Below are 25384 nucleotides of genomic sequence, written 5' to 3' on the forward strand. Positions count from 1 at the left end.
GACTCGCCCTCGTTTCTTTTCAACACCCAGATCAGCAGTAGGAGGGTTGGAGCTGTTGTGACATTTGTAGCCCTGAGCAGACATGGACTGAGAAAGCTCATGGTATATTTTTTCATTCTCGTGGCCCCATCTAGCTCTGGATATTTTCCTCAGCCACCAGGTTTAAGAAGGTCTCCACCTCAGAATTTGACCATGGAACAGATTTCTGTGCTGCCATCGTTCTTCGAAAAAAAAATGAACAAGAAGCCGCGAGTTGCTCTTGAAATGATGTCACATCCTGACTCAGACATCTGACTCCAACCCCACGACCAATCGGTGGCCTGTAGCGTGATGATGTCAGATTAAGCCCGACTCAGCCGCTTAAGCCCCAGATATACTTGCTGTTGGTGCTTGCGTTCGCGTCCGTTCGCGTGCACCACCAACTGCAACTTCAATCTCGTAGTACGCAAGGAGAACGCGTTGTACCGGCGGTGACCGATTGGGGGCAGTAAACAGAGCAACAGTTGAAAAAGTGATTATTTAGTAGCAGTGGTAGTAGCAGTAGCAGATTAGAACAACAAACAAGTTTACGTGACAACATTGGATGATGTAGGAGATTATAACATTTCTTTGGTTGTGATCTCGGTAAAGGAAACAGCACCAGCGACCTCGTCACTTGTGACCAGCTGGTATCGGACCGGGACCAGCTGGTATCAGACCGGGACCAGCGCCACTCGCGGGCAGAGCCAGAACTGCAGGTCGCTACGCGTTCAGTGTCTTTTTGGGAACGTGCACATCGACGCGTCAAATGAACGCAGGATACGCGTGGCGGCCATGATGCGTACGCGGTCTGAACTGCAAGTATATCCCAGGCTTTAGAACCTCGGCAGAGTAGTTACAGAAAAAAGTATCTACTCGGCACGTTAGACCCCTAGTGGAAAAGCGCCAAACCGAGTGGAGGCCAGTGGAGTCGGGCTGAGTAGGTGGTGGAAAAGCGCCATAAATGGAGCAATGTAAGAGACGAGGCAGCTAACCGTAGGCAGCTAGGAAGGCCACAGAAAGAAGTTTTTACTTGAAGATACACTACCACAAAAGCAGTAGTGAGTTACTGCATCACCTCCATCTAAACCTCACCAGTCACTTTGCACCCATCAGTCGATGAGATCAACATGCAAAAATAAAAAAAAACTAGTGTGGTCCAGTTTAGGAAAAGTGCTTTTAGCCAGTCTGCATTTTCAATCAGGGCTGCTCGTGAGTGGAACTTCATACCAACTGAGATTAGAAACCAATCAAATTATGCTTCTTTTAAATTGTATCTAAAAAAGTGGTTCATTAGTGGCCAAGGCTGTCAACATAAAATTTTAGTGCTTAATTTTCCTGGCTTGCTGCCCTGCCTGTCGGTGTTTGTCTGATCCACCTGTCATGTTGCCTATTAGTTTGTCTAGTTACACTGTTGCTTTTTGTGCATGGCTTTTTATTCTGTGTTTAGTGCTTTTGTCTTGTTTGTTTTTGGCCTGTTAGTGTGTCATTGTGTCTTGTGTTATTAATGCTGATGTTACTGTTGCTGCTTCATGTTGTCTCCGTTTTCGTTTGTAGCAATTGTCTGTTGTTGAGCTTATGTTAACCTGTGTGTGTATGTATTTTAGCGTAGTCTCTTACCTTTTAATCTTTATTCTGAAGTAGCCTTCTTATTTGGAAATGTTTTATTGATTATGTCTTAATACTTTTTCTTTTAGGTTGACTATTTTACACCAGTCCAGGGACAGCAGATACAAAATAGCCTTTTTGGCTAATTCTGGCATATTTTACATTTGTTTAAATGTATTATTTATGTGCATTGTCCCTGATAACTAAACCTTTAAATAAATAAATCAATAAATAAATAAATAAATAGTAATGCTCACTTTCATGAAATCTCTCTGTTTAACCAATCTGGATACAGAATGCTTACTGTGGTTTCCTTGATTGCGATGAGAATCTCCAACAGACTTGTAAACCATCTTCTCTCGGAGTGTTTGGCCTGAAGACTCGGTTAACGCCATACTCTCAGTGTCTCCGTCACTGATATCAACCGACTCTCCTGCAGGCACAAAATACTTGAAACCTTGTATACCAAATAGGCCCGGGCGATAAACCCAACATTTACCGTTACAGACTGGGATGACCCACGTCAATTTTCCCATGTCGGTAAATTTGATGTTTTGATATAAAAAATAAATTAATAAACGTCTTCTTGTCTGTTTTGACTGTGTGCTGATAGGCTAGTTTCATTCCCCTTTAAGACGACTGAGCTCTCAGCTCAGAGCAGCTGTCTGGAGTTACCGACCATTCAGCCAATCTGGAAATATACTTTTTTTGTTGCCGGCTAAGAGTTTAAGATTAAGATTCCCAGAATATTCAAATTTTTTTTAGATAGGATATTTGAGTTTTCTTAAGCTGTAAGCCATGATCAGCAATATTAAAATAATAAAAGAGTTGCAATATTTCAGTTGATTTGTAATGAATCCAGAATGTATGACATTGTTGTTTTTGTAATTGCATTACAGAAAATCACAATATTCAAATTTTCTGAGACAGTCCTGTACATACAATCAAGGCGGGTGTTGAGAATTTTGTGTTGTGAATTTTTTGAAAGAGGACATACTCTTGATGTGTTGGGAGGATGAGGAAACCGTAACCTCACTTCACAGATATATTACACTCAGTGGCCATTGATTAGGTACGCCTCATGTCTAATACAGTGGTGACTGTATGTGTATAAATTGAACATAGTTTTAAAGGTTGGGAATTATTAAAAGCACAATTGTTAGCTTGCTTTTTTTTTTTTTTTTTTTAACGAAACAATTCTTACCCATGTCGTCCTCTCCAGAATCAGCCTTGAAAATGTACACCTTTATCACCTCCTGTCCATCCTCATCTTTCTCAACTTCCTGGTCCTCGACAGCTCCTTCCACCGTTACCTCCGTTCCATCCTCAGACACCATTTTACCGGCTTCATCCACTAGCAAGACACAAACATTTCAACCAAAACGTCAGGAAATTCTGTCAGACCTTACAAATACCTTTATGATATTGTTTACTCTTTTTTTCCCCAAAAAGGTTATCTGAATGTTAAAAATTATACCCTGTCAGTACTACGGTACATCGTAAAACAATTTATCATATAGTATAATTTTTTTAAACCTCCTCAGGGACCAATAACTACAAACAAACCTGCAAGTACCTAAACATGTGCTGATTTATACATTCATTTCTGCTCAGCTGGACAAAGTATTGTTGCAAGTTTTCTCATAAGACAATCGTTTATACTTTAAAATAAGTGTAGTGGGTTTGTCATGTTTATTGTGTCACTTTAGTGTAAAACAGGTTTACAGTACAAAATAAGCACAATAAGATTGGGAATTTAGAACATATTTTTGTGTAAAAAAGGTTTGAAATACCGTAGCAGCAGAAAAGGATCTGCAGCAACCATACAGTATATTCCAGGCAAAGACATCATATTTAAAATCAATCAGACTTATCAGTTTAACATGTTTTTTTTTAATCCATTCAGGATTTTCAGGCCATATCTAAAAATCCTACCACCAAAAACAGCAATGCAGGTATTTCAAGCCAGACTCGCCACGTCAACATTTTCATCACATCAACCTCAATTTTGTCCCACACAGACAAATTTTGGCTAATAAATGACCAAGATCAGAAGTGTTTGATGGGTAGTAACCAACATTTATTTCAGAACTGTGATTTATGAGGCCTGCTGACAAGCCACATTTTGCAAACGTATACTGAAACTATTTGATATTGAGCAACTGCAGTAAACTACTTCCCATTAAAATCACAGAACAGGTTGAGGGGACACGTGAGGGACAAAACGAATAGGAATGCAAAAACCAAAAGAATCTCACTGCACAGTGAAACGAGTAGTTCAATGTAGATGAACTTTGTAAGAGCCCCCATGCATCTTTGATGTTTCAACAATAAGACTTGAGGGATAAGACAGGAAAAAATTATTCACCAAATAAGGAGACTGTGTGTATCATGTGATATTGACAAGAGAAACAGTTGTCTGCATAAATCTTAAACGGCAGTTGTTAAAAGCCTGAAAAAAGGCCTGGTAGATGAGTGGGGGGGTGAAATTGGTTATAAAGAAAAACAAGACATTTACAGATCCCCCATCATTGCGTCACATCATCTTTTCCAATGTCATGTGAACCTCTCTTGTTGGTTAATTAATCATCAAGTTAATTTTGCAGCGGACCAAGCTGCAAAAAAGGGCCGCGTTTCTCCTTTTTTGTCAAAACCAATGTCTAATAATTGCACACGTGCATTTAACGGTCAATGCTCTTTGTTATTGCCAAATAGGGTTTTCAAATGCTGACCAGTGGTTATGAATGATCAAATCTCCCTGTACTTTGAGAAGAATGACACTCCTGGGACCTCACCTTCCACCCTTTGGGAAGTGTTCAAAGCCTATATAAGAGGTAGCATCTCATTTGAAGCACCAAAGAAAAAAGAAAATGTGACCAAGTTAAAGGATTTAGAAGAACATATCAAGATACTTGACAGAGAAAATGCACTTTTTTTAGATAAACGTGACCTTCCCAAATTAGGTGTGGAAGATTGTGAATCACTGAATGCTGAGCTTACAATTGCAGAGGTACAGAGGGCTACTGCCTCATTGAAAAATAATAAAACACCAGGTCCCAATGGTCTTCCTGGAGAACTAGATAAAACATGTGGTGAAAAATTATCCGAGTATTTGAACACGCCCAGACAAATGGTGTTTTGCCGCCAGCTTTAACCGAAGCTATGATCATAGTAATTCATAAAAAAGGGAAAGATTACAGAAAATAAAGAACTTTATCACAATATTCTAATTTTCTGAGACAGTCCTGTATACCGTATTTTCGCGACTATAAGGCGCACATAAAATTATTTTTTCTTTTTAAAAATGTGCTGCGCGCCCAATGAAACGGTGCGCCGTATCTATTACCTGTATTACGGTAATGTGAGGCGGAGCCACCATGAGAACGGTAAAGGGAGAAGGGGGCGGGTGAAGCACCCGTGAGTTGCGGACGTGAATGAGACCATCCCCAGACTGAAAGCAGTAGCGCTGGCGGAAGAAATTAAAATTGAACATTTTCATGGAGGTCCGTCTTGGTGCTTTCGCTTTACGGTGCCAGCGCAGCAGCAGCACCCGGCAGATTATATGGAAAAGATGGAGAGCTTCCACTCATTCTGCAGCCGATACATCACCGACAAACACATCCAGCCCAGGACCAGCACCAACATGGACGAGGTGCCGCTCACGTTCCACATCCCGGTGAATCACACGGTGGAGTTAACGGGGACCCGCGCAGTGGTGAGACGGGACCAGCACGGTGAATAGACGGGACCAGCACGGTGGATTAGGCATGGGACGATATGAAAATTTCATATTGCGTCGCTTATAAAATTCTTAAAATGCAAGGAAAAACACTAACCGTGGATCTACTGGTTCATTCAGAACATTTATTCTCAAATCATTCTCAACACAGTGACACTTGAGGTAGAGAACAAATAGTGTACTGTAAATGTTATGCATTACAAAGTGTAAACTATAGTACCGGTACCGGTACTTATTTGAACTTTCTTTTTTTGTAAGAAAATACTTCCCTGAGAGTCAAAAGAAATAAGTGACAAATAGAAATAAAGTGACAAAGTAGAGCCAAATGCACACTGATTGTATTACTCTGAAACTTTAACAGTGGCTGGTTGCCAGTGGCTGGCTGCTCTGCCTGCTCATCAAAAATAACACACGTCGGGGGATTCTTCACTTCCGCCCGGCGCTCCGCCTCTACAGCTGGATCCGTATCCGGTCTGGGCCGGATATGCAACCGGGCGAGTGAATTGACACTTTCTTCCAAAAAAAAAAATAACATTTTTTTTTTTTTTTTTTTTGGCGATAATTACAGTACCCCACGATAACGTTATCGCGGCCGTTTTTTATCGCGATATACGATAATATCGTATATCGCCCCATGCCTACGGTGGATAGACGGGACCCGTGCCGGGGAGAGACGGGACCCGCGCGGTGGTGATTTTTAAAAGAAAAACTTTGCTTAAAGACGTTTCCAGCCGGAGTCATTATAAATGCAAATAAAAAGGCTGGCTGGATGAAGGCATGATGATCGAGTGGCTGAGGCAGGTCTATGTGCGGCGACCCGGTGGTTTTTTTTCACACATCATGCGTGGGCTAACGTGTCTGCTGGGACTGTTGTTTGGGCTTTTGCAAAAGCCGGCATTTCAGAGGGGCCGCAGAAAGTGACTCTGACAGCGAGGAAATTCGGACTGGCACAGCTGAATTAGCGGAGCTCTTTAATGTAGAAACAGAGGATGAGGACTTTGAAGGTTTGATTAATGTAAAAACTGTAATAAAATACAATCAAACTAAGTTTTGCTCCCGCTCTATTTTTAAATAAACACTCTTGTGTGCTTGTGTGTGTGTTGTGCAGCGGGTGTGTGTGTTTTGCGGCACGCGTGTGTGTTTTGCGGAGCGCGTGTGGGCAGCTCCGTGTCTGTAGACTGCGCCTTTTAGGTAGGTGCGCCGTATGTGTGTTTTAAATCCAAAAATTACACACACAAAAAGAGGGTGCGCCTTTTCACACGGTGCACCGAATGGTCGTGAAAATACGGTACTTGTACAATGTCCTTCTATAGCCATTTTGTAAAACACTACTTTTGTATGTAGACAAAGAGAGCCTGGAATATGAAGAATATATGTCTATATGTCTAAATGCTAAATAAAAAGACATGTGGGGAAAAAAAAGAATAATAGCTTGAAGAACGATAAACTTACATGATATCATTAGATAATCTCCACAGCCATCCTGGTCATCGTCCTGCTGCTCTGGGTCCAGCCCATCTTCTGGGATGTCTCCCATGGCAACACCTTCCTCGTCACCCTCCAGAGCCATCACACAGGTTTCTACAGCAACATCTTCATCTTCATCGCAGTGCACATACTCAGAAACAACATCCTCCACAGCATCCTGGATGACTAGCTCATCTGGGGCAAACCTGTGAACTGCCATGCCCTCACCCTCGCCTTCCGACACCAACACAGTCTCTTGAAGCTCCACAACAAACTCCTGCCCGCCAGCACCACCCTCATCTGAAAAAACAGGATTACCAGTTAACCAGACGACAGGAACATTGTATGAGGGTATTTCTAGTGATGCATTGAAATGTGATTACCGTTTTCTTGCAAGTATCATGTAACTATAGAATGAAGGAACATAAATAATATAAGCATGGCCAATTACCCGATCCGTGTATAATTATTTTAGGCTCTTCAGAATGTATTGTAAGCCTGGTGACATCCTCATCCATTGTCCTCGCACTGCATTTGTTACAGGAGAGCTGAAACCAAAGGATAAAAAGCTTAGATATGTGGAAACCAACAAGCGGTTTTTACAGCTGAACAGAAGACCAATGCCCTTGCAATTTGAATAATTCATTGATTAGCCAGTTATTTTGTTATGTTTTAATTACCATAAATTAGGGCTGGGTATCAATTCAAATGTCAAGAATCGATTCAATTCCGATTCTTAATATTCACAATCGATTATCATGATTCGATTCGATATTGATTATGGTTAGTGTTATTTAAAATGTTTTTTGAGCTGTTGCCTGAATTATATGACTGTAAAATAACTAGTGAAATAATCATTTCACAATAATTATTGTGAAATAACCTAGAAATAAATAACTCAAACAGGCCTTTCAATATTAATTTAAAGTGCAAAAAAGAAATAAATTGCAACAGTTCATGCAGTAAACAAATCATTTTAGCTTATCTAATTTATTCCGTCACCACGCACACATGTTGCCATGAAGCACCTGGCATTTTTCAAAAGTGTCATGACAAACTGTGTGTCCGACTACTGGGATTAAAGTTCACCTGGCGAAAATGATGGGGGGGAGGAAAAAAAATAATAATAAAAAAAAAAAAAAAATTATCGATCTTTAGACATAAGAATCGATTTTTAGGAATTGATATGAGAATCGATTTAGAATCGGAAAGTCGATTTTTTTTCAACACAGGCCTACCATAAATGGAGTCAATACAATCCTTACAGTATGAAAGTGTGTCAGCTAAAATAATTTGGCAGGCTCTTTAAAAAAAAAGAAAAAACTGGAACTTATCGTCTGAAATGCATCTTTTCTGACAGATTTTATTTTTTTTTTTTTAAAAAGGAGGGGTTGTCTACTGTAATACATAATTCATAACATCAATAACTCAGAGCAAGATTTTAGGAAAATGTTACCAATATCTGTGTTGAAAATTATGATATAAACAATTATAATAAAGGATTTTTTGCTTTGGCTCCAAAATTAATCCCAGGCAGTAAATTTTGCATATACTGTGCGAGTGTTCCAGCAACCCTCTGCAGGAGTGTTAAGAGTGAGTGGTAGTGGGCCTCATCGCTGGCCGGTAGACCATATCAATGCATCTTGCTATCCAGGTGCTACCACACTTTGAAAAACTAAAGGCTGGAGGTTTGGCAGCAAGTAGATGTTTACTGTGGGTCACGGGAAGAAGCACTATTGGTGCAGAGGGCATGCGAGTTGCAGGGTTTCTATCCAGGGAAGCAAGTGCTTGGAGAAAAAGGAAAACCCCACTTCAGAGTGTTGGGAGAAATACTTTCTGACTTCCAAACACAACCTAAAAAGTTGTGCTGACAATTCCAATGTACAGTGTTGGTAGTGGGAGGGAGGTTCAGTCGCCAGAAGAAAATTAAATGTGCCATGCAAAGTCTGCCAGAGGCAAAAACAAAAACCCTAATAATTACTTTCCACAAGTCTCTTTTTAGTGCATTTATGTGCAATACAGCACCCAGATCAACTCCATGTGGAACTAGAGACAGGTAGGCCTGTGTTGAAAAAAATAAAAATCGATTTTCCGATTCTAAATCGATTCCTAAAAATCGATTCTTATGTCTAAAGATCTGATTTTTTTCCCATCATGACATTTTCGCCCGGTGAACTTTAATCCCAGTATTCACGTCATTTAATTCACACATCCGTGGTGTGGAAGTATCAAACAATGAACACGGCGTCGGAGAGTAGCGGCAGCATTAAAGCGCTGGTTTTTAAAACTCCTGAACTAGATGAACTTTTCTTTAGAGAAAATGCTCACAGAGGGGTCACTAAAAGCTGGGGACACTGTTCGCTTCTCTGCCCCCTCCCGCCCCGCTGCCCTCATGAACAAAACAAACATGTTGAAGCGGCCGCCTGAGAAACCAGCGCAGAAGCTACAAACCTGGATAACTTCCAGGTACGGGGCAGAGCAGCTTCCCCAGGACTTGCTGCTTGTTTTGAGCCTGCGTTAACGTCCGCTCGCACACACAACCAGCTGTGTTAAGAAACGGACCTCGCTCACGGATCACGCAAGGAGATTGGCTCGTACCGTAATACAAAACTACGATTCCACCTATTACAGACTGCCACCGTTAAAAGTACATGATTGTCTTTGTGTTGTAACGTCTATGGTTTTCCCTCTGTAAGTGATCCTCGCACATATCCTTCCGTGTCCAGCCAACCGTGTGCTGGGAAACTTGCATGTCTTTGAATCGTCAGCCACGTTACACACGGACACACTCATACACACCCCCAACCGTGCACAACCAGTGTTCAGTGCTTTGGATATTTCAGCTTACATTTCACACCTTTCCCGTTTGGAGCAGTTGTTCCGGAACAGGGAGCGCTTCCCCCTAAAGATCGGATCGTTTGGTATATGTGAACACAGCAATTGCGCTCGGAAGCGGCACAAAACAAGCGAGCCGAGATCACCTAGGAGAAGTGGTCTCGGCCCGATTCCATTCGAGACGTGAAGCGGTTCATTTTTTTTATTGTTAGTGAGAACATAATCGACACAGCAACCGACACAACTCCATTCATGTGTATGTGCGACTGCAGCGCAAGGAGAAGAGTCGGTGCAGCCTCCACCCCCTTCTCTCCTATTGGACGTGCCGAGATGTCGTCACAGCACGGCCCGGTGAAATTAAACAATGTTCAATTCGGGCAGGGTTTGCGCAGCGCAAACGCCGCGGCAGGCGGCCTCTCGCCCGCAGAGCAGTCCGCTCTGCGCCGTTAGCACATAAATTAATGGGAAAGCTGGTGGCAGGCTGCACTTTGCGCCCTCTCTGTGAAAGGGGCGTGTTGTTTTTCCTGGGGTGCGGAAGAGGAAACTCCTCCTACGTTCATTTCTGACCAATCAGAGAACAGTTGGTTCGCACATGGCATTTGTTATCAGCTTTGAAACGTTTGCCTTGTGAACACAAACTCCACAAACGAGAAACGAAACAACTGTATCGATTTAGCCCCTGAATCGGAAAAAAACAAACGGGCCACAGGTCTGAAGCACCCTAAGATACAATCTCCATCATGTTGATAGACAAGGCAAAAGCCCAGCAAAACCTCTGCATCAAAAAGGAAATCACTAGAGCAAACTACGTCTATTGGTACCAAAGACTGTTTTTTTCCTTAAAGTAATTGTTACTGTGTATTATCTTTGTGAAATCATGTTAAAATGTTCATAAAATCAATCCAAAATGAATCTCAAGAAAATATTTTGTCAATATTATTGCTATAGTTGTGGAATGAACAATATTTAAAACTATTACCTTATAATTATTGTTATGGCAATAGTTTTTGGAGTGAATGGCCCATAAAACTGTATATTAGTACTGCACAAAGTATCTGCTTTTGAGATATACTATCAGAATATTATAATGAGCTTTTCATTTACTACTTGTGGATAAACAAATGTATCTGAGATCTAACATTGGCACATTAGCTTCCTGTCTTATTTAGCCAATTAAGAGCCAATAATCAACCCATATGATATTAATTACTTGCACTAGCAAACTGATCAAAATGATTTGAGCTGGCAATGACCATCGTTGCATAATTTTTTTATGGAAGATGATCAGTTCATGTTCAGAAAGCACAGTTTAATATAACAAGAAAAGAGACAACATGTTATATCCTGTTTAAACTAGGAAATTGTTCAAAAACATACATTTCGGTTCTTTCTACAAATATTCACATGACAATTTCACTTTCATTTATCTTCCAGCAGTAGCAACTAGGGATGTTAATAATTAATCGATTTTCGATTAATTGCCGTTATGAAATTACCCGATTAAAATTAACGATTACAATTAATCTATTTATTTATTTATTTTTTCGTTTAATTTCACCAGCTGGTATTACGCCCGGACCACATTTAATGCGACACAACGCGGTGCGCCGCGCACATAAAGTTAGAAGAAAGAGACGGATATGTTTGGTTTTACTAATATCATGCTCAGGCAATGAGTCTGCAATGGCCCAGACGGGAGACACATGTAGCTCAGTGCTTAACTTTTATTTTTAATACACTCTATATTCTTCTGGTTGTTCTCCGATATGTTCCCCTAAAGCCTGAATTATGGTTCCGCCTTAAATCGACGCAGAGCCGCCGCCGTAGCCTACGGCGGCGGCTCTGCGTTGTTGTAACGCAGAACCATAAATCAGCCTTCACCCGGTACAGGTTTCTCTAAACATCTGTTCCCGCTACAGTTTTAACTAAAAGAAAATGTGCTCCAATACAGCAGGTCTCATAATTTTATTTTGAACACTGCCAAAACTCTAACTTAAAACGTAACTAGAACTTAAAATTTGCTTGACACAAATGACACTATTATGGCTGCTGCTACTACTAATAGCCTGTAAGTGCACTTTATATTATATTCCTTGTGGTACAAAAATGTCTTTTTGTTACTTTTGTATCAAATAAATATTTGATTAAGGAATACATTAAAATGTCCTTTGCATTTTATATAAGCAAAAAAAATTATGTTTGTATCTCAGATGGGGGAAAAACGCCGCTTATCAACTAATCGATGATCGATCGATAAGGTTATCAACTATCAATTAATGAAATAATCGATAATTTGCATCCCTAGTAGCAACTAAAAGACGTTCTAGTTTAAAAAGGCCTGATAAAAAAAACTAACAAAATCCATAGGGGAAGAACATTTTACAAGATTCTAGCTTGTCCGGGTAAAGAACAGAGTGGGATTTTCCAGTAGCATCATTACCATGAACGCCTCACAATTTCACTTTCCAAAATTAAATTAATCTCTCTCGCATATAACCTTCAAAGCCCATATGGGGGGGTTAAATCTACATGATATAAGTTGTTTGTTTTTTTTACTGGAAAGCTTGTTAGGCACAAAAAGCAGGGATAAAACGATGTAAACAAAAACCGGTGTATGTAACGCACCATCCCCCACATACAGGTGAGAAAAAATAAATAATATGGGGAGACAACTGTGTGCGAGGAGAAGAAGTGTCCAGAAGTTGAACTAGGGCTCTTAAAGATGCCACCGACACAAAAACCTACTCAAGAGGCTGGACTAGTTTTGCTAATCATGCATGTGCTTCTCCACACAATACAAACCCGTGGAGATGCTTAAAGGTATTATCTCTGAGAACTGGAGTGAAATAAGCACTGATTTCACAAGTAAGGCCCTGTAGTAGTAGCCCTCTCTTATTTGGGAACACAAGTGAAGTGTTTGGGGGTGTCCGCACATCAGAGGTGTATAATCCCGCTGCTGCTTCCACATGCCTGTGTGGATGTCTGCTGTGTGCTTGCTGACGTCCCTGACTCCCCCAGTCTGGCCTCCAGCAGGAGGGTCCCCCCTTACAGCCTGTCCTAACTGCACGCGAGCGCCCGACTATTGCGTCGCACTGCGTGGCATCGGACGCTCTCTGTCCACACTGAAAGCCTTATGGCCCCCACGTTTTGATTGACAGCTGAAACTCGCTTTTTAAAAGGCTGATTTATGGTTCCGCGTTACACCAACGCAGACCCTACGGCGTAGTGTACGCCGTCGATTTTACACAGAACCATAAATCAGCCTTTATTCACCGCACTACCCGGCCGTGCGCTCCTGAAAGAAACTCCTAAAATAACTCCTAAAAGAGTAAAGAAACAAGTAAAAGATGGGTGAGTACTTGTAATCTTCCTACGTTTGTACTTTCTAAACAGAAAACAAGCTTGATATTGTGATATTTAAATGTTCTTCTATTTTCTTCCTGCCGCTCGCATTGAAAGCCGGTTGAAAGCGCTGTAGGAAACAGTCATGGATGAGGAACGGCTGATCCAGTTAGTGGAAATGAGAAGTTATCTCTATGATACCTCCTCATTTCACTACAAAAACCTCAATAAAGTCACAGAAAGAAATATCTTATTATTATTATTATTATTATTATTATTATATATTATCTTATTATTATCTTATCAGAACCTTCCAGCTCCCCGGCGATCTCCCTCCAGCCAGCTGCCACTTTATTGAGGTTCTTGTATTGAAATGACTGTTTCCTACAGCGCTCTCAACGCGAGCGACGGGAAGAAAATAGAAGCAGGGCGTCCGACAAAAGTGCAGCTCAAAACGGCGCGCCGCGTCGCTCGCAGCCAGTTTGGACAGTCCAATAGAAAATAAACCTCGCGTTGCATCCAGTTAGGACACGGTGTTATGCTCTTATTTATTGATGTCATAATATACAGGTGAAGGTTGGAAAATTTTAATATATTGCAAAACTTCATTCATTTCAGTAAATTCAACTTAAAGTGAAAAAAATATATTATTTCCCACTACATGCAAAGTGAGATATTTCAAGCCTTTTTTTGTTATAATTTTGGTGATTATGGCTCACAGTTTATGAAAACCCCAAATAAAAAAAATCTAAAACAAAATTTGAATATATTATGAAATCAATAAACAATTCAATCATCAAAATTATAACAAATAAAGGCTTAACATATCGTGCTTTGCATGTAATGATGACTATATAATATATTAGTTTCACCTTTTAAGTTGAATTATTGAAATAAACTAACTTTTACACCATATTCTTCACCTGTAGGCTATAATATTCTACATCTTGGCTGATGGACATACACAGCATAGGAGGATATTTCAGTTACTAGTATGGTTGTCTGTCTGTACAGTCATGCAAGTTCAAAGCTATTAAAGCACTTTAAACTTTAAATCAAAGCATTTTGTTTTTTCATATAAAATAAATACATTTCTATGCATTTTAGAAGTTTTGGGGATGTCCCTTTTTTTGGCGCCTGCGCTGCTGAAATCGGGGCGTCCCTTATTTCTATTTCTGAAAGGTTCAACCCTGGACGTTTATCTGTCCTCTACCGGGGGGACAGTGGACAGGAGGACAGGAGACAGCGAGCAGGAGACAGCTAAACTCAAGGCTGATTTATGGTTCCGCGTTACACCGACGCAGAACCTACGGCGTAGGGTACGCGGCGACGCATACCGTACGGTGTGCGTCGCCGCGTACCCTACGCCGCCTCTTAACGCAGAACCATAAATCAGCCTTCACACCTCCCAGCACACCCGCCTCCGCCATTTTGTTAGCTTAGTGTCCGGACGAGCGCTAATGTTAACATTTAAATCAAATGTTCCGCTACGATATGAAAACGTTGACTGCTGCGTTGAGGGGGCTAACTATTACAACCAATAAAGACTAAAAAACTGATGAACTGCAAGCGCAGAGCCCCGCTTTCCTCTTAGCGGGCTAGCAGGCTAGTGAGACGGGCCTCGTCTCCGGCCCGCACGGCCTCTCCGAGACAATAAACCACTCCATTCAAACACCAAATGCATGCACAAGATAAGCAGCCACGAACACAGATAGGTGCAAGCCCGGCTGTGCCGCGGGGGGGGTCGGGTACCAGATGAATGCTGCGGGGACGGCGTCTCTCTCTGCACGGCTGCACGGCTCCCAGGCCGCCGGGTCTCCGCCAGGCTCGGGCTCGCTCCAGTCGGGGGTTTGGGGTGATTTGGGCGGGCCGGAGAGCGGCGGAGAAGGCGGGGTTAGGGGTGCTTGTGCAGCACCGGCGAACACAGGCAGGACGTGTGCAGCAGCAGCAGCAGCAGCAGCAGAGCCTGGTCGTGCTACAGCCCCCAGCTGCTCCAGCCGAGGCCGCCGTCAGACACACACGTCACAGCCCGGGCTGCAGGAAACTGCGGAACACAGAGTGGGAATCCCCGAACCGAGCAGGCCACGGTCCCAGCAGGACCAGCAGGACCAGCAGAACCAGCAGCAGCCCTGTTCAGCCGGGACACGGCCGTGCGGGAACACTGCTGTTCGTCTGCATTAGTTCAAACACAACGCACTGTGGGGATTCTAGGCAGAATAAGGCACATTCTGAACAACAAATCACTGCAAACACTGTACTGTACTCTGTTCATCTGTATTAGTTCAAACACAACTCACTGGTTTTATTTATTTTAATGTTTATTTAACAGGGACGATCAGCATTCGAGCTGTAAAAAAAATATCAGGGGGGATGGTGGATTTTATCATATGGGGACGGATAATTTGTGCTGATTACAAATAATATAATATATTACAAATAATAGCAGTGACCAAAACACCTGCAGAAATACTGCAGGAATGACATAGCAGCAGTTAAATGCAGCCTTCTGTAAGCTTTAAATATCCACTGGGCTTACATCAAATACATCAAAACACAACAATAAAAAACAGTTTTCTGAACTTATCAATATGACTCTGTCCTTCACAGGATAAGTAAAATGGATCACTGCAAAAACTCAAAATCTTAACAAGAATATTTGTCTTATTTCTAGTTAAAATGGCTCATTTTAGTAAAAAAATCTTATTACACTTAAAACAAGACTCATCACGGGAAAAAACAACAATTTTCACCTGTTTCAAGTAGATTTTCACTTGAAATAAGTAGAAAAATCTGCCAGTGGAACAAGATTTTATTGCTTGTAATAAGAAGATAAATCTTGTCCCATTGGCAGATTTTTCCTACTTATTTAAAGTGAAAATGTACTTGAAACAGGTGAAAATTGTCAAATAAGTTATTTTTCTGGTGCTATTTTACTGGAGATGACTCTAAATGTTGAAATAGCAGTAATACCACATCTATTAATCTGATTTTAATATTAATAACACTACTCGTAATTTAAATGATCCCAAGAAGTTTTGGAAAATAGTTAAGTCCTCATTTGGGGATGACACCAGAGATGATTTGCCTACTTGCATAGTAAAAGATGCACATATTTTATCCGAAAAACCTGCTATTCTTAATTGTTTTAATGAACACTTTGTCTCTTCAGGTTCCCTATTTGAGTCCCTACATCTAAATCAACCAAATGTGCAGGGGGATTGCCCTCATTCACCAATCAGTGTTATGGCTCCACAATTTGATTGGACTCCTTTTGAAGTAACCGAGGTCCACAGAGCGTTACAGCAGTTAGATCTTGATAAATCTGCTGGACCTGATAATCTTGAGCCCTTTTTTCTGAGGTCAGCAGCAGATTTTATTGCAGAACCCTTGTGTCATATTTTTAATCTTACCATTTCTGAAAATGAGATTCCGAGCATATGGAAGTCTGCTTATGTTCTTCCTCTGCTAAAAGGTGGTGATCCCTCTGTAGTTAATAACTACAGGCCAATCTCTAAATTGTGTGTTTTATCCAAGGTTCTTGAAAAGTTGGTCAGTGAACAACTTAAAGAATTTTTAAATGCTAATGGTCTTCTTTCAAATCATCAGTCAGGTTTTCGCAAACAGCACAGTACAATAACTGCTGCTATTAAAGTGGTAAATGACATCATAGAGGCACTAGATGGCCGAAAATATTGTGCAGCTCTCTTTATCGACTTATCAAAGCGATTTGATACTGTCGTTCATGTTATCCTGGCAGACAGACTCCACAAGATTGGCTTATCTGACCAGGCTGTAAACTGGTTCTCAAATTATTTATCAGGTAGAACACAGTGTGTGCAGGCCGCTGGATCTTCTTCTTCCTTTCTTCCTGTTCTAAAGGGCGTACCTCAAGGCTCTATACTAGGGCCGTTGCTGTTCACAATTTATGTTAATAATATTTGTGAAAATCTGGCTGATGCTGTGTCTCATTTCTATGCGGACGATACAGTTATTTATTGTTAATCTTTGTCAGCATTACAATCCCTTGAGTGTCTGCAAACTGCCTTTGATGCTGTTCAATCCCGTCTGACTCAGTTTAAACTTGTATTAAACGCAGATAAATCGAAGACCATGCTTTTTTCAAATGGCAAGCAGCTTCCATCTCACCTTCCAAGGTTGTTAACTTTTCAGGGGATTGAAATTGAATTGGTTAGTTCTTATAAATATTTAGGCATTCTGATTGATGACAAATTGTCTTTTAAATCTCATATTGATAATATTGTTTCTAAATTGAAACTAAAATTAGGTTTCTTTTTTAGGAACAATCATGTTTTTCATTTCGGGTCCGGAAACATTTGATCAAAACAACTTTTTTACCCTTGTTGGACTATGGCGATCTGCTTTTTATGAACGCTCCTGAGCAGTATTTAAAGAAATTAGATACCGTGTATCATTGTGCTTTGCGCTTTATCACCGGTTGCAGCTATCAGGTACATCACTGTTTTTTGTCGCTGCTGCCAATTGTCCTTCTTTGCCTGTCCGTAGACTCTCCCACTGGCTGACTTTTATTTACAAATCCATTTTGGGACGTCTCCCTACATATTTGTGCGTGCACATGTGTAGAAACATCAGCCATTATGGCCTGCGCTCACAGAACTTTATTCAGATGCAGGTCCCGAGAGCCAGAACTGAACAGGGTAAAAAGGCGTTCAGGTTTTCTGCCCCCTCAACCTGGAATGATGAGAGAAGGACTTGAAATTGGTTGAGCTTGTATCCTTGGGTAAATTTAAATCCATTTTAAAAGACAGAGAAATTAGCTCTCTCGGTTCTTGCGACTGCCCCGTTGTGTAAATGTTACTATTGTTTTACTATTATTTCCCCGGAATGTGTGACTGACTGTCTGTGTTTGTATGTATTGTTTTATTCTTTTTATGCTGCCATTTTGGCCAGGTCACTCTTGAAAAAGAGGTTTTAATCTCAATGAGTCTTTCACCTGGTTAAATAAAGGATATATATATATATTGATGAAATGACATAAGGGATGGAAAGGGGGGATGATTTGGACCGTTTTTATTTCAGAGGGGGATGCCACCCCCCCTCACCCCCCCTCAACTCGAGTACTGGGGACGATACATACAACATTGTCACAAAGAATGAAAAATGTGATGCATACAAGACGTCTAGCTTCAGCTAATTTGCAGTCTTTGTCCCTGGTCAGGCAAAAGAAGGATAAAAGATACTGAATACAAAATATAATAATACAAATACAGTGAATAATGCAGTGAACAAATATCATAAACAAATAAACACAGCTCCAAAATTTAGATTAAAAATTGCACAAGTTAAATACATTAAACATTAGTAAAATACTGTACTGACAGTGACTTGAGAGAAGTTAATGTTCGCATTTCTGCTGCTGCTTAAGCCAATGTTTAGGTTTGGCACTAAACATCCTTAATTCTGTTTGGGATTTTATTTCTGGTGGTAAAGAAATAAAATCTGTGGGGATTCTATGCAAAATAAGGCACATTCTGAACAACAAATCCCTGCAAACACTGTACTGTACTCTGTTTTTACCATATCTGACTTATTGTGTTGAATTATGGGGGAACACCTACAGAAGCAATCTGCAGAGAATATACAACATGCACAAGAGAGCAATAAGAATAGTAAATAATGTAGGAACCAGAGGGCCACTTGTGGCCCGCCAGGAGTTTTTATGTGGCACCTGGTCATATTTCATACCTCGTTATAATATATAATAAATCGTTTTATATATCATTGCATTTAATGTGACGAAGTAAGCAAAACTAACATGGTTTACATATTGCATTTTGTTAATTAATAAAAGTTTAAGATGCTTGGTAGCCTTTTCAGTTGGTTAATGATTCATTGGACAGTGTTTGTACATGTTAATCTCTGTTGGAGATGTTTTTTACTACTTCTGATTTTTTGCCAGTGTTGCACAGTGATAATGTTTGTCACATTATTTGTTATTAACCTCCGTTTATAGAGGACTTGTTTACATCATTAGGCTTCTAGGATTGGCCTGAAATTTTCTTCATTTGAATCTCTAAATGAGGACTTTGCATTTCAGATGGAACTTCTAAGCCTCCTATAATTTCATGTGATTGTTTTGTTTTGCTGATATAATGCACAGATGTGTCATAAATAAAGGAGCTTATGGTTAATATTTTGGTTGCTTATTTATAACATCAAACTGGCTACTATGGACTGAAATGCTTGTGCTCAATCAATGCTTAATATAATATTAAAATAAGGAAATCTTGGTGGAAAGTGGTGCTTTGTCATTATGGCGTGTTTTATTAAAAGTAGGTCGATATCAACTTCATTAAGTTTGCACAATGCATGGTTTCAAAGTGAACTTGCATTTAAAATAATATTTCTTTATCTGAATATTATAATATTATATTTCACATTCACAATGACTAAATCTGGAGACAATTAATACATAATTCATATGTAAACTAGACAGATTTATTCTCCTGCTCATTCCTGTGCACAAATGTATTATATATACATAAATCTTCATCTTTGAGTGCAAAATACCTTTTGAAAACCCCCAAATTATCCGCCTGCGCACTTTGTGTGCGCATGCAGTGCGGCCCTCTCCATACAGTCTTTTTGCAGATGTGGCCCCCCCGGCCTAATCTACCCCTGATGTAGGATATCATGAACACACAAATGCTCTGTTTTTAAAATCACAGGCACTGAAATTCTGGGATTTGGTTGAGTACAAAACCACTCAAATTTTGTATAAAGCACGAAATAATTTACTTCCTGGTAATATACAAAAAATGTTTAGTAATAGAGAAGGAGGATATGAGCTAAGAGGGAGATGGAATTTCAAACAACCGATTGTACATACTACTCGGAAAAGCATGTGTGTATCTGTCCATGGGGTGAAGCTGTGGAATAAGATACCTGACAACATCAAAGAAAGTAAAAATATTGCGCAATTCAAAAAATAATTTAAAAACAATACTCTGGATATTTATAGACATGGTGGTATATAATCACGATTTTGGGGGAAATTGAACTGAATCTCTGGTATTATGTTTGGTATTGGCTGTATGTGTATTTATATGTATAGTTGGTATGTATGTGTGTACGTGGGAAAATCTATGTGTATGTTTGTGCACTTATGGGTGTAGATGCAAGCATGAATGCATTAATGTGTATGTGTGCGTATTGTATATACGCATGCTATATATGATTTGATGGTATAAAAGTTAGGGCATCTATAAGCTTGTTAGCTTCAGCCCTAACCCTTTCGGTCAGACCTATGTACCCTTTTTTGTTTTGTTGGAAGGACTTTTTTTTATTTTTTTGCTGATCGAAATAAACAAACTCAAACTCAAACTCAAACTCAAACTCAAATGCTATTGTAGCAGCCTGAGGACAGTTTCAGCCCACCCCCCCATAAAGGATTGGGGGGACAAAAGCGATTCAAACATGAGTTCTTTAGGGGGAAAGTCAAATTTATATAATCATTGTAATATTCTAACTACATATGGTTTCGTAAACTGGGGAAATATGAATAAGTTTGCAGACATTTTACTTGTATATAAAATCCTTCATGGTCTTTGTACCAATCTTTTTCTAGCAGCAAAAGGAAAACATTTTTTTGCACGAAAATAAAAACCTAACTTTGGTCTGAGCTTTTTTAGGAGGCTATCAATATGAACATCAAAGGTCAATTTATCATCCAGCCAGATCCCAAGGTATTTATACGAGGTAACCCTCTCAAGGTGAGTGCCATCTAGTGTTAAGATCTCACAATCAGAATCTAATGACCGGGAACGCGTAGAAATCTTCTTTAGGGGAAAAGTCAAATTTATATAATCATTGTAATATTCTAACTAATATTATATATAATATATTATATTCTCTCTATAGTACTCTAGTTAGGCCACGCCCACATTCCGGTGAAAACAAACAACTGGCGGTAAATACAAGGGGGATGATATATATATACACATATATATGTGTGTGTATGTGTGTGTGTGTGTGTGTGTGTGTGTGTGTATAAAGTAAGGAAAGGAATACAATATTCTTTACCTCTTTCCACGAAATCATTGACAATGTGATTTATTCTTGATAGATAAAGATATATTCTAAAAATTGTATTGATCAATCTCATTGCACCTGGTCAAAAGTGATTAATTTATGTGTATAAATAAAAAATAAAAAGAGGAATGTGTCTGAAAGCTAAATTATATATATATATATATATATATATATATATATATATATATATATATATATATATATATATATATATATACAGTGTGTGTGTGTATGTACTGTATGTATATATATATATACACACACACACACAAATAAATGAATTAATAAATCCATAATTTATGTCCACTGAACACATTTATGAAGAAAACAAATCTAACACTGCTGTACACAACTTTGTTAGGCTGAAGACCACTTTTAAGTCAAAATCTATTCTAAAAAAAAACACAAACAAACCCCAAACATATAGCTTTGTTTAATATTATGAAAGTAAAGTATGAAACCATATACTCCAAAGTAAAAACATAACCCCTTCAAATAACAATTCAACCTGGAAATAAAGATCCAACAAAAATGCAAATATTTTATATTACTTTAAAAAAGAGAGACATTTGTGATTTTTAGGTATTGTTTTTAAATCATTAAACATTTCTTCAAAGATTTTCAATATTTATATTATCATTATACCCAAAAAACACAATATCTGCCAGAATTATAAGAAGCAGTTAATGATCAAAAATTACTGGTAAACAAATTGATGACTATCAAAGCACCAATGGAACAATAACATTATTAGTATTGTTAAAATTCAATGATCAGCAAACTATTTTGAAGATATTTTCAGCAGCTCCTTCTTTCCGATCTCAAAAAGACGCCAGCCCTCCTCTGAAGAGAGATCAGCAGCACCTCTTCTCTTGTAGTATGCAATCGATTCCTCGTTGTTTTCTGCTACAATGAAATGCATACTGCTGCAGCGAGTCCGCACTGCCGTCTAGTGGAAGCATGGGAGGGAGAGAACAGGAGACTTAAGGAGATGAAAAGCACTGAATACACTTTTCTTTTCATTGAATAGTCAGCAAAGTTTCAATTGCACACAGGCAGCTATACCTCACTCAGCATTTTCAGGATTCGTGAACCGATGCCAAGACCTGGTGAAACATTAAACGTACTGAGTAGTTATGACTGTTCCTTACAATGTTGCATAACATGTATTAATAATTTACTTTTAGTATCACATCTGAGCTGATCAGCAACCTTACCTCGAAACTCCTGCATGATAAAGAAGTCTTCCAGGTAGAGAAGCTTTCCGATCCAAGGGTCATAAGTGAAGTAGTACATTGCAAAGCCAATCACAGTGTACCCTTTAGGAAACACACGTGTTAGACTTTGATTCATGAAGTAAATAAATGTGCTTTTTTATATATAAGAGAGAAGTTTTTAACCTTCGGAGGTCTGCTCCTTTGGAACTTCAGCAACCAAGCAGTGGTAGAATGGATGTTCTCCAAAGCCGTCCTCGAGCAGATCTATATACATATATATCAGGATACAGACTTTAAAGTACTCTTTCAAAAATCATTGTAAAAAATTTGGTAAATACTTGAAAAGAAGGGCACCTTTTTCAGTGAGTATCACCTGGTCCTCCATCTCTTCAAATTTAGCAAGCTCCTATAAAAACAGAATTCAATCCAAGGAATTGGTCTCTGAACTGGTAAAAATATTTTTGCACTGACCTGGTGTGTTTTTTATGTTATTTTCTTTGTTTAAGTATTAGTATTTAGAATCTGTTTTACCTTTATGAGTCGGAGGATATCGGACACATCCTTCGGTTCAGCTGTCCGTAGTCTAAAATTGTCCATTTTCTCTTTTTCCCTCTTTTCCCTTTGCTAAATAGTCCTCGGAATGTGAACAAGAGCAAAACCTGTTTCTTCATCCGCTCCTCAGGAGTTTACCCCCCTCCTGATAATGAAAACACGGCATACAAAAAAATTGCCTCGGCCCGGCTGGTGGAATGGTTCAGTTGGAACAGAAAGCTGTTTTATATATCCCTAGAGGAGGCACGCCTGTCTGGAAACCCATATATGGACTTACATCCTGTTTCTTTTTCATTCTTTGTTGGCTTCTTATCTTTGTACGGCTCACTGTGACATCATATAAATGGTCACTAAATGGTAAATATCAACCACACAGATGCTTATGTCTGTGCAACTGAGTGGTAAAATGAACTACATTTGAAAACCAGTGTGAATTAGCTTTTCTTCAAAAGTGTCCTTTAAAGGAGCTTGAGGCAGGATTGAGGCAGGATTTATGAAAAAAATTCGTATACGTTTTAAGTTTCCTAGTAATAATGTAATAATGCCAGATGAAGCGTTCCATATCAAAAAGAATGAGCCATCTAGTGTATCTCTCCATTGCCTTGAACAGACTGTGTGCTGCAAAATGTGCTGCAATTGTGGGGCCGAAATTCCCGCGCTGGGCTGTAGATGTGACGTCACATGACGCTGCATGCACGTTCCCCCCGTTCTCCCGTGCCGGCTTCGCTGTTGGCTGCAGTACCCCCAACAGCCGTCGTGGTGAAGGGTGGCGCTAGAGAGTCATTTCTTAAAAGGAGCCTCATGCTCCTTTAATGAAATACAATGGATATAAGAAGATTTTAGAACGTAAAGGTAGAAATAACAAAAAAATAAATGTCAGACTCCTTACATCTTTAATGCAATATTTCAACAAACGGAAAACCAGAGTACAAAGAATTTGATCTATTAGGAATATTTTTATAACAAAAAAACAACCACAGGTTGATTCATACCCAGTGGCGGCTTGTCAATAGGGGGCACTAGGACGCCGCCCCCATTAAAATTACAGGAAAAAGTATTGACACAGTACACATAAATTACATAATAAAAAGTAATTATCACATCTGTGCACTCATAAAATGTGTCTTACTTTAAATTTTTCAAGCCTTCCCATCCCAAACTGGGTTTATTCAGAGTTGTTTTCTGTGCAGACTGAAATACATAGGTTTCAATGGCGAGGAGCGCCGGCCAAATGAGTGTGCATTGTATGTTCTTAAAGGAGCTGTATGTAAGAGCAATAATAAAACGAATCATAAAATGACCCCGATATGTCAACAGACATTTAAAAATCATGTTCATTTCAAATACTTATGTCACTGACAACAGCACTCAAGCCAGGATATTCCAGTTTAAAAAGAGGAGTTGCAGCCCTCAACTGATGTTTATGTTGTCATTTTTTGTTTTGGCCTGAAGCTCCACCCTCCACCTATCTCCCAATCACCAAGTCAGTATTGTTTCAGCATCCGGGTTGCCAGCTCGGCTCTAATTATCGCAGCCATGGCAGCCTACGTTCCTGCTGCATTCTGCAGCCTACCTGGCAACCTCTGGTCGGGGGGAGGAGGGGGAGGGTACACGCCGCTCAACAATATTTTGAAAGTGACTGCAGTACCAGTTTTGGACATTTCTTATAGACATCTCCTCTAAACTTTTCTTCCCTGTGACTTTGTGCTGGTCTCTAATTGGTTACTCAAAGATTCTCCTCCGTGGCCAATCAGCTTGTTTTCTGTCATTCTTCATCCAATCTGATTGATTCATGAGCTGTCAATCAAAGTCACACCCCTGACAGTGTAGACGCGCGACTGTATCTGTCACTCGCTACAAACGGAGTCACAACGACAAGACAGGAGACAAAATAATTTCACGAGGCGTTCGCCGGAGGAAAAGAAGCTAAGGAGCTTGGACCAACCAGACCTAAAAATCCAGCAGCAGGCAAGTGACCGTGGACGGAGTTACACCCGGGGCTTTTCCCGCCTGTGCTATGCCAAACACAGTTGGCTAGCTGGATGTGAAGTTAGCGATGTTTTTTATTGCTTTCCCTGCTTGCTTTTTCAAAGTGTTGGCACTGAACGTCTGTGGACAACAACGGGGGTCAGAGACCTGAAACATCTCTCTGAAAAATGCAAACGGCATGAAAGTATCCGTAGCCATCTTGACAACAGCATGAAGCTACAGTTTTTTGGCAGAATTAGCATTGCTGAACAATTAGATGAGGGCTATATAGGACCGTCTCAGAAAATTTGAATATTGTGATAAAGTTCTTTATTTTCTGTAATGCAATTAAAAAAAACAAAAATGTCATACATTCTGGATTTATTACAAATCAACTGAAATATTGCAAGCCTTTTATTATTTTAATATTGTTGATTATGGCTTACAGCTTAAGATTAAGATTCCCAGAATATTCTAATTTTTTGAGATAGGATATTTGAGTTTTTTTAAACTAATTACAGAAAAAAAAGGACTTTATCACAATATTCTAATTTTCTGAGACAGTCCT

The 25384-nt window shown here is 39.7% G+C and overlaps 2 protein-coding genes across 2 annotated transcripts in view; both read right to left on the reverse strand.

Moving 5' to 3' along the window:
* The window catches only part of LOC133459588 (zinc finger Y-chromosomal protein), a 19909-nt gene extending 4884 nt beyond the window's left edge, over positions 1 to 15025 (reverse strand). The window contains exons 1-5 of the mRNA XM_061739690.1: positions 14762 to 15025; positions 7284 to 7380; positions 6818 to 7132; positions 2831 to 2980; positions 1931 to 2059 (exon numbers count right to left, since the gene is read on the reverse strand). Of these exons, the coding sequence (XP_061595674.1) occupies positions 1931 to 2059; positions 2831 to 2980; positions 6818 to 7132; positions 7284 to 7350 (661 nt within the window). The 5' untranslated portion in view covers positions 7351 to 7380; positions 14762 to 15025. The remainder of the gene's footprint in view (positions 1 to 1930; positions 2060 to 2830; positions 2981 to 6817; positions 7133 to 7283; positions 7381 to 14761) is intronic.
* Positions 15026 to 21405: 6380 nt separating this feature from the next.
* On the reverse strand, positions 21406 to 23062 carry LOC133460250 (diamine acetyltransferase 1-like). Its single transcript, XM_061740841.1, has 6 exons — positions 22828 to 23062; positions 22651 to 22702; positions 22480 to 22560; positions 22297 to 22398; positions 22145 to 22185; positions 21406 to 22028 (listed from the first exon to the last, which is right to left on the reverse strand). Exons 1-6 carry the CDS (start codon positions 22891 to 22893, stop codon positions 21861 to 21863), a joined length of 510 nt encoding a protein of 169 aa, XP_061596825.1. The 5' UTR covers positions 22894 to 23062; the 3' UTR covers positions 21406 to 21860.
* Positions 23063 to 25384: the final 2322 nt, after the last annotated feature.

This window comes from Cololabis saira, chromosome 14 (assembly GCF_033807715.1).
Source record: "Cololabis saira isolate AMF1-May2022 chromosome 14, fColSai1.1, whole genome shotgun sequence".
Lineage (NCBI taxonomy): Eukaryota > Metazoa > Chordata > Actinopteri > Beloniformes > Belonidae > Cololabis > Cololabis saira.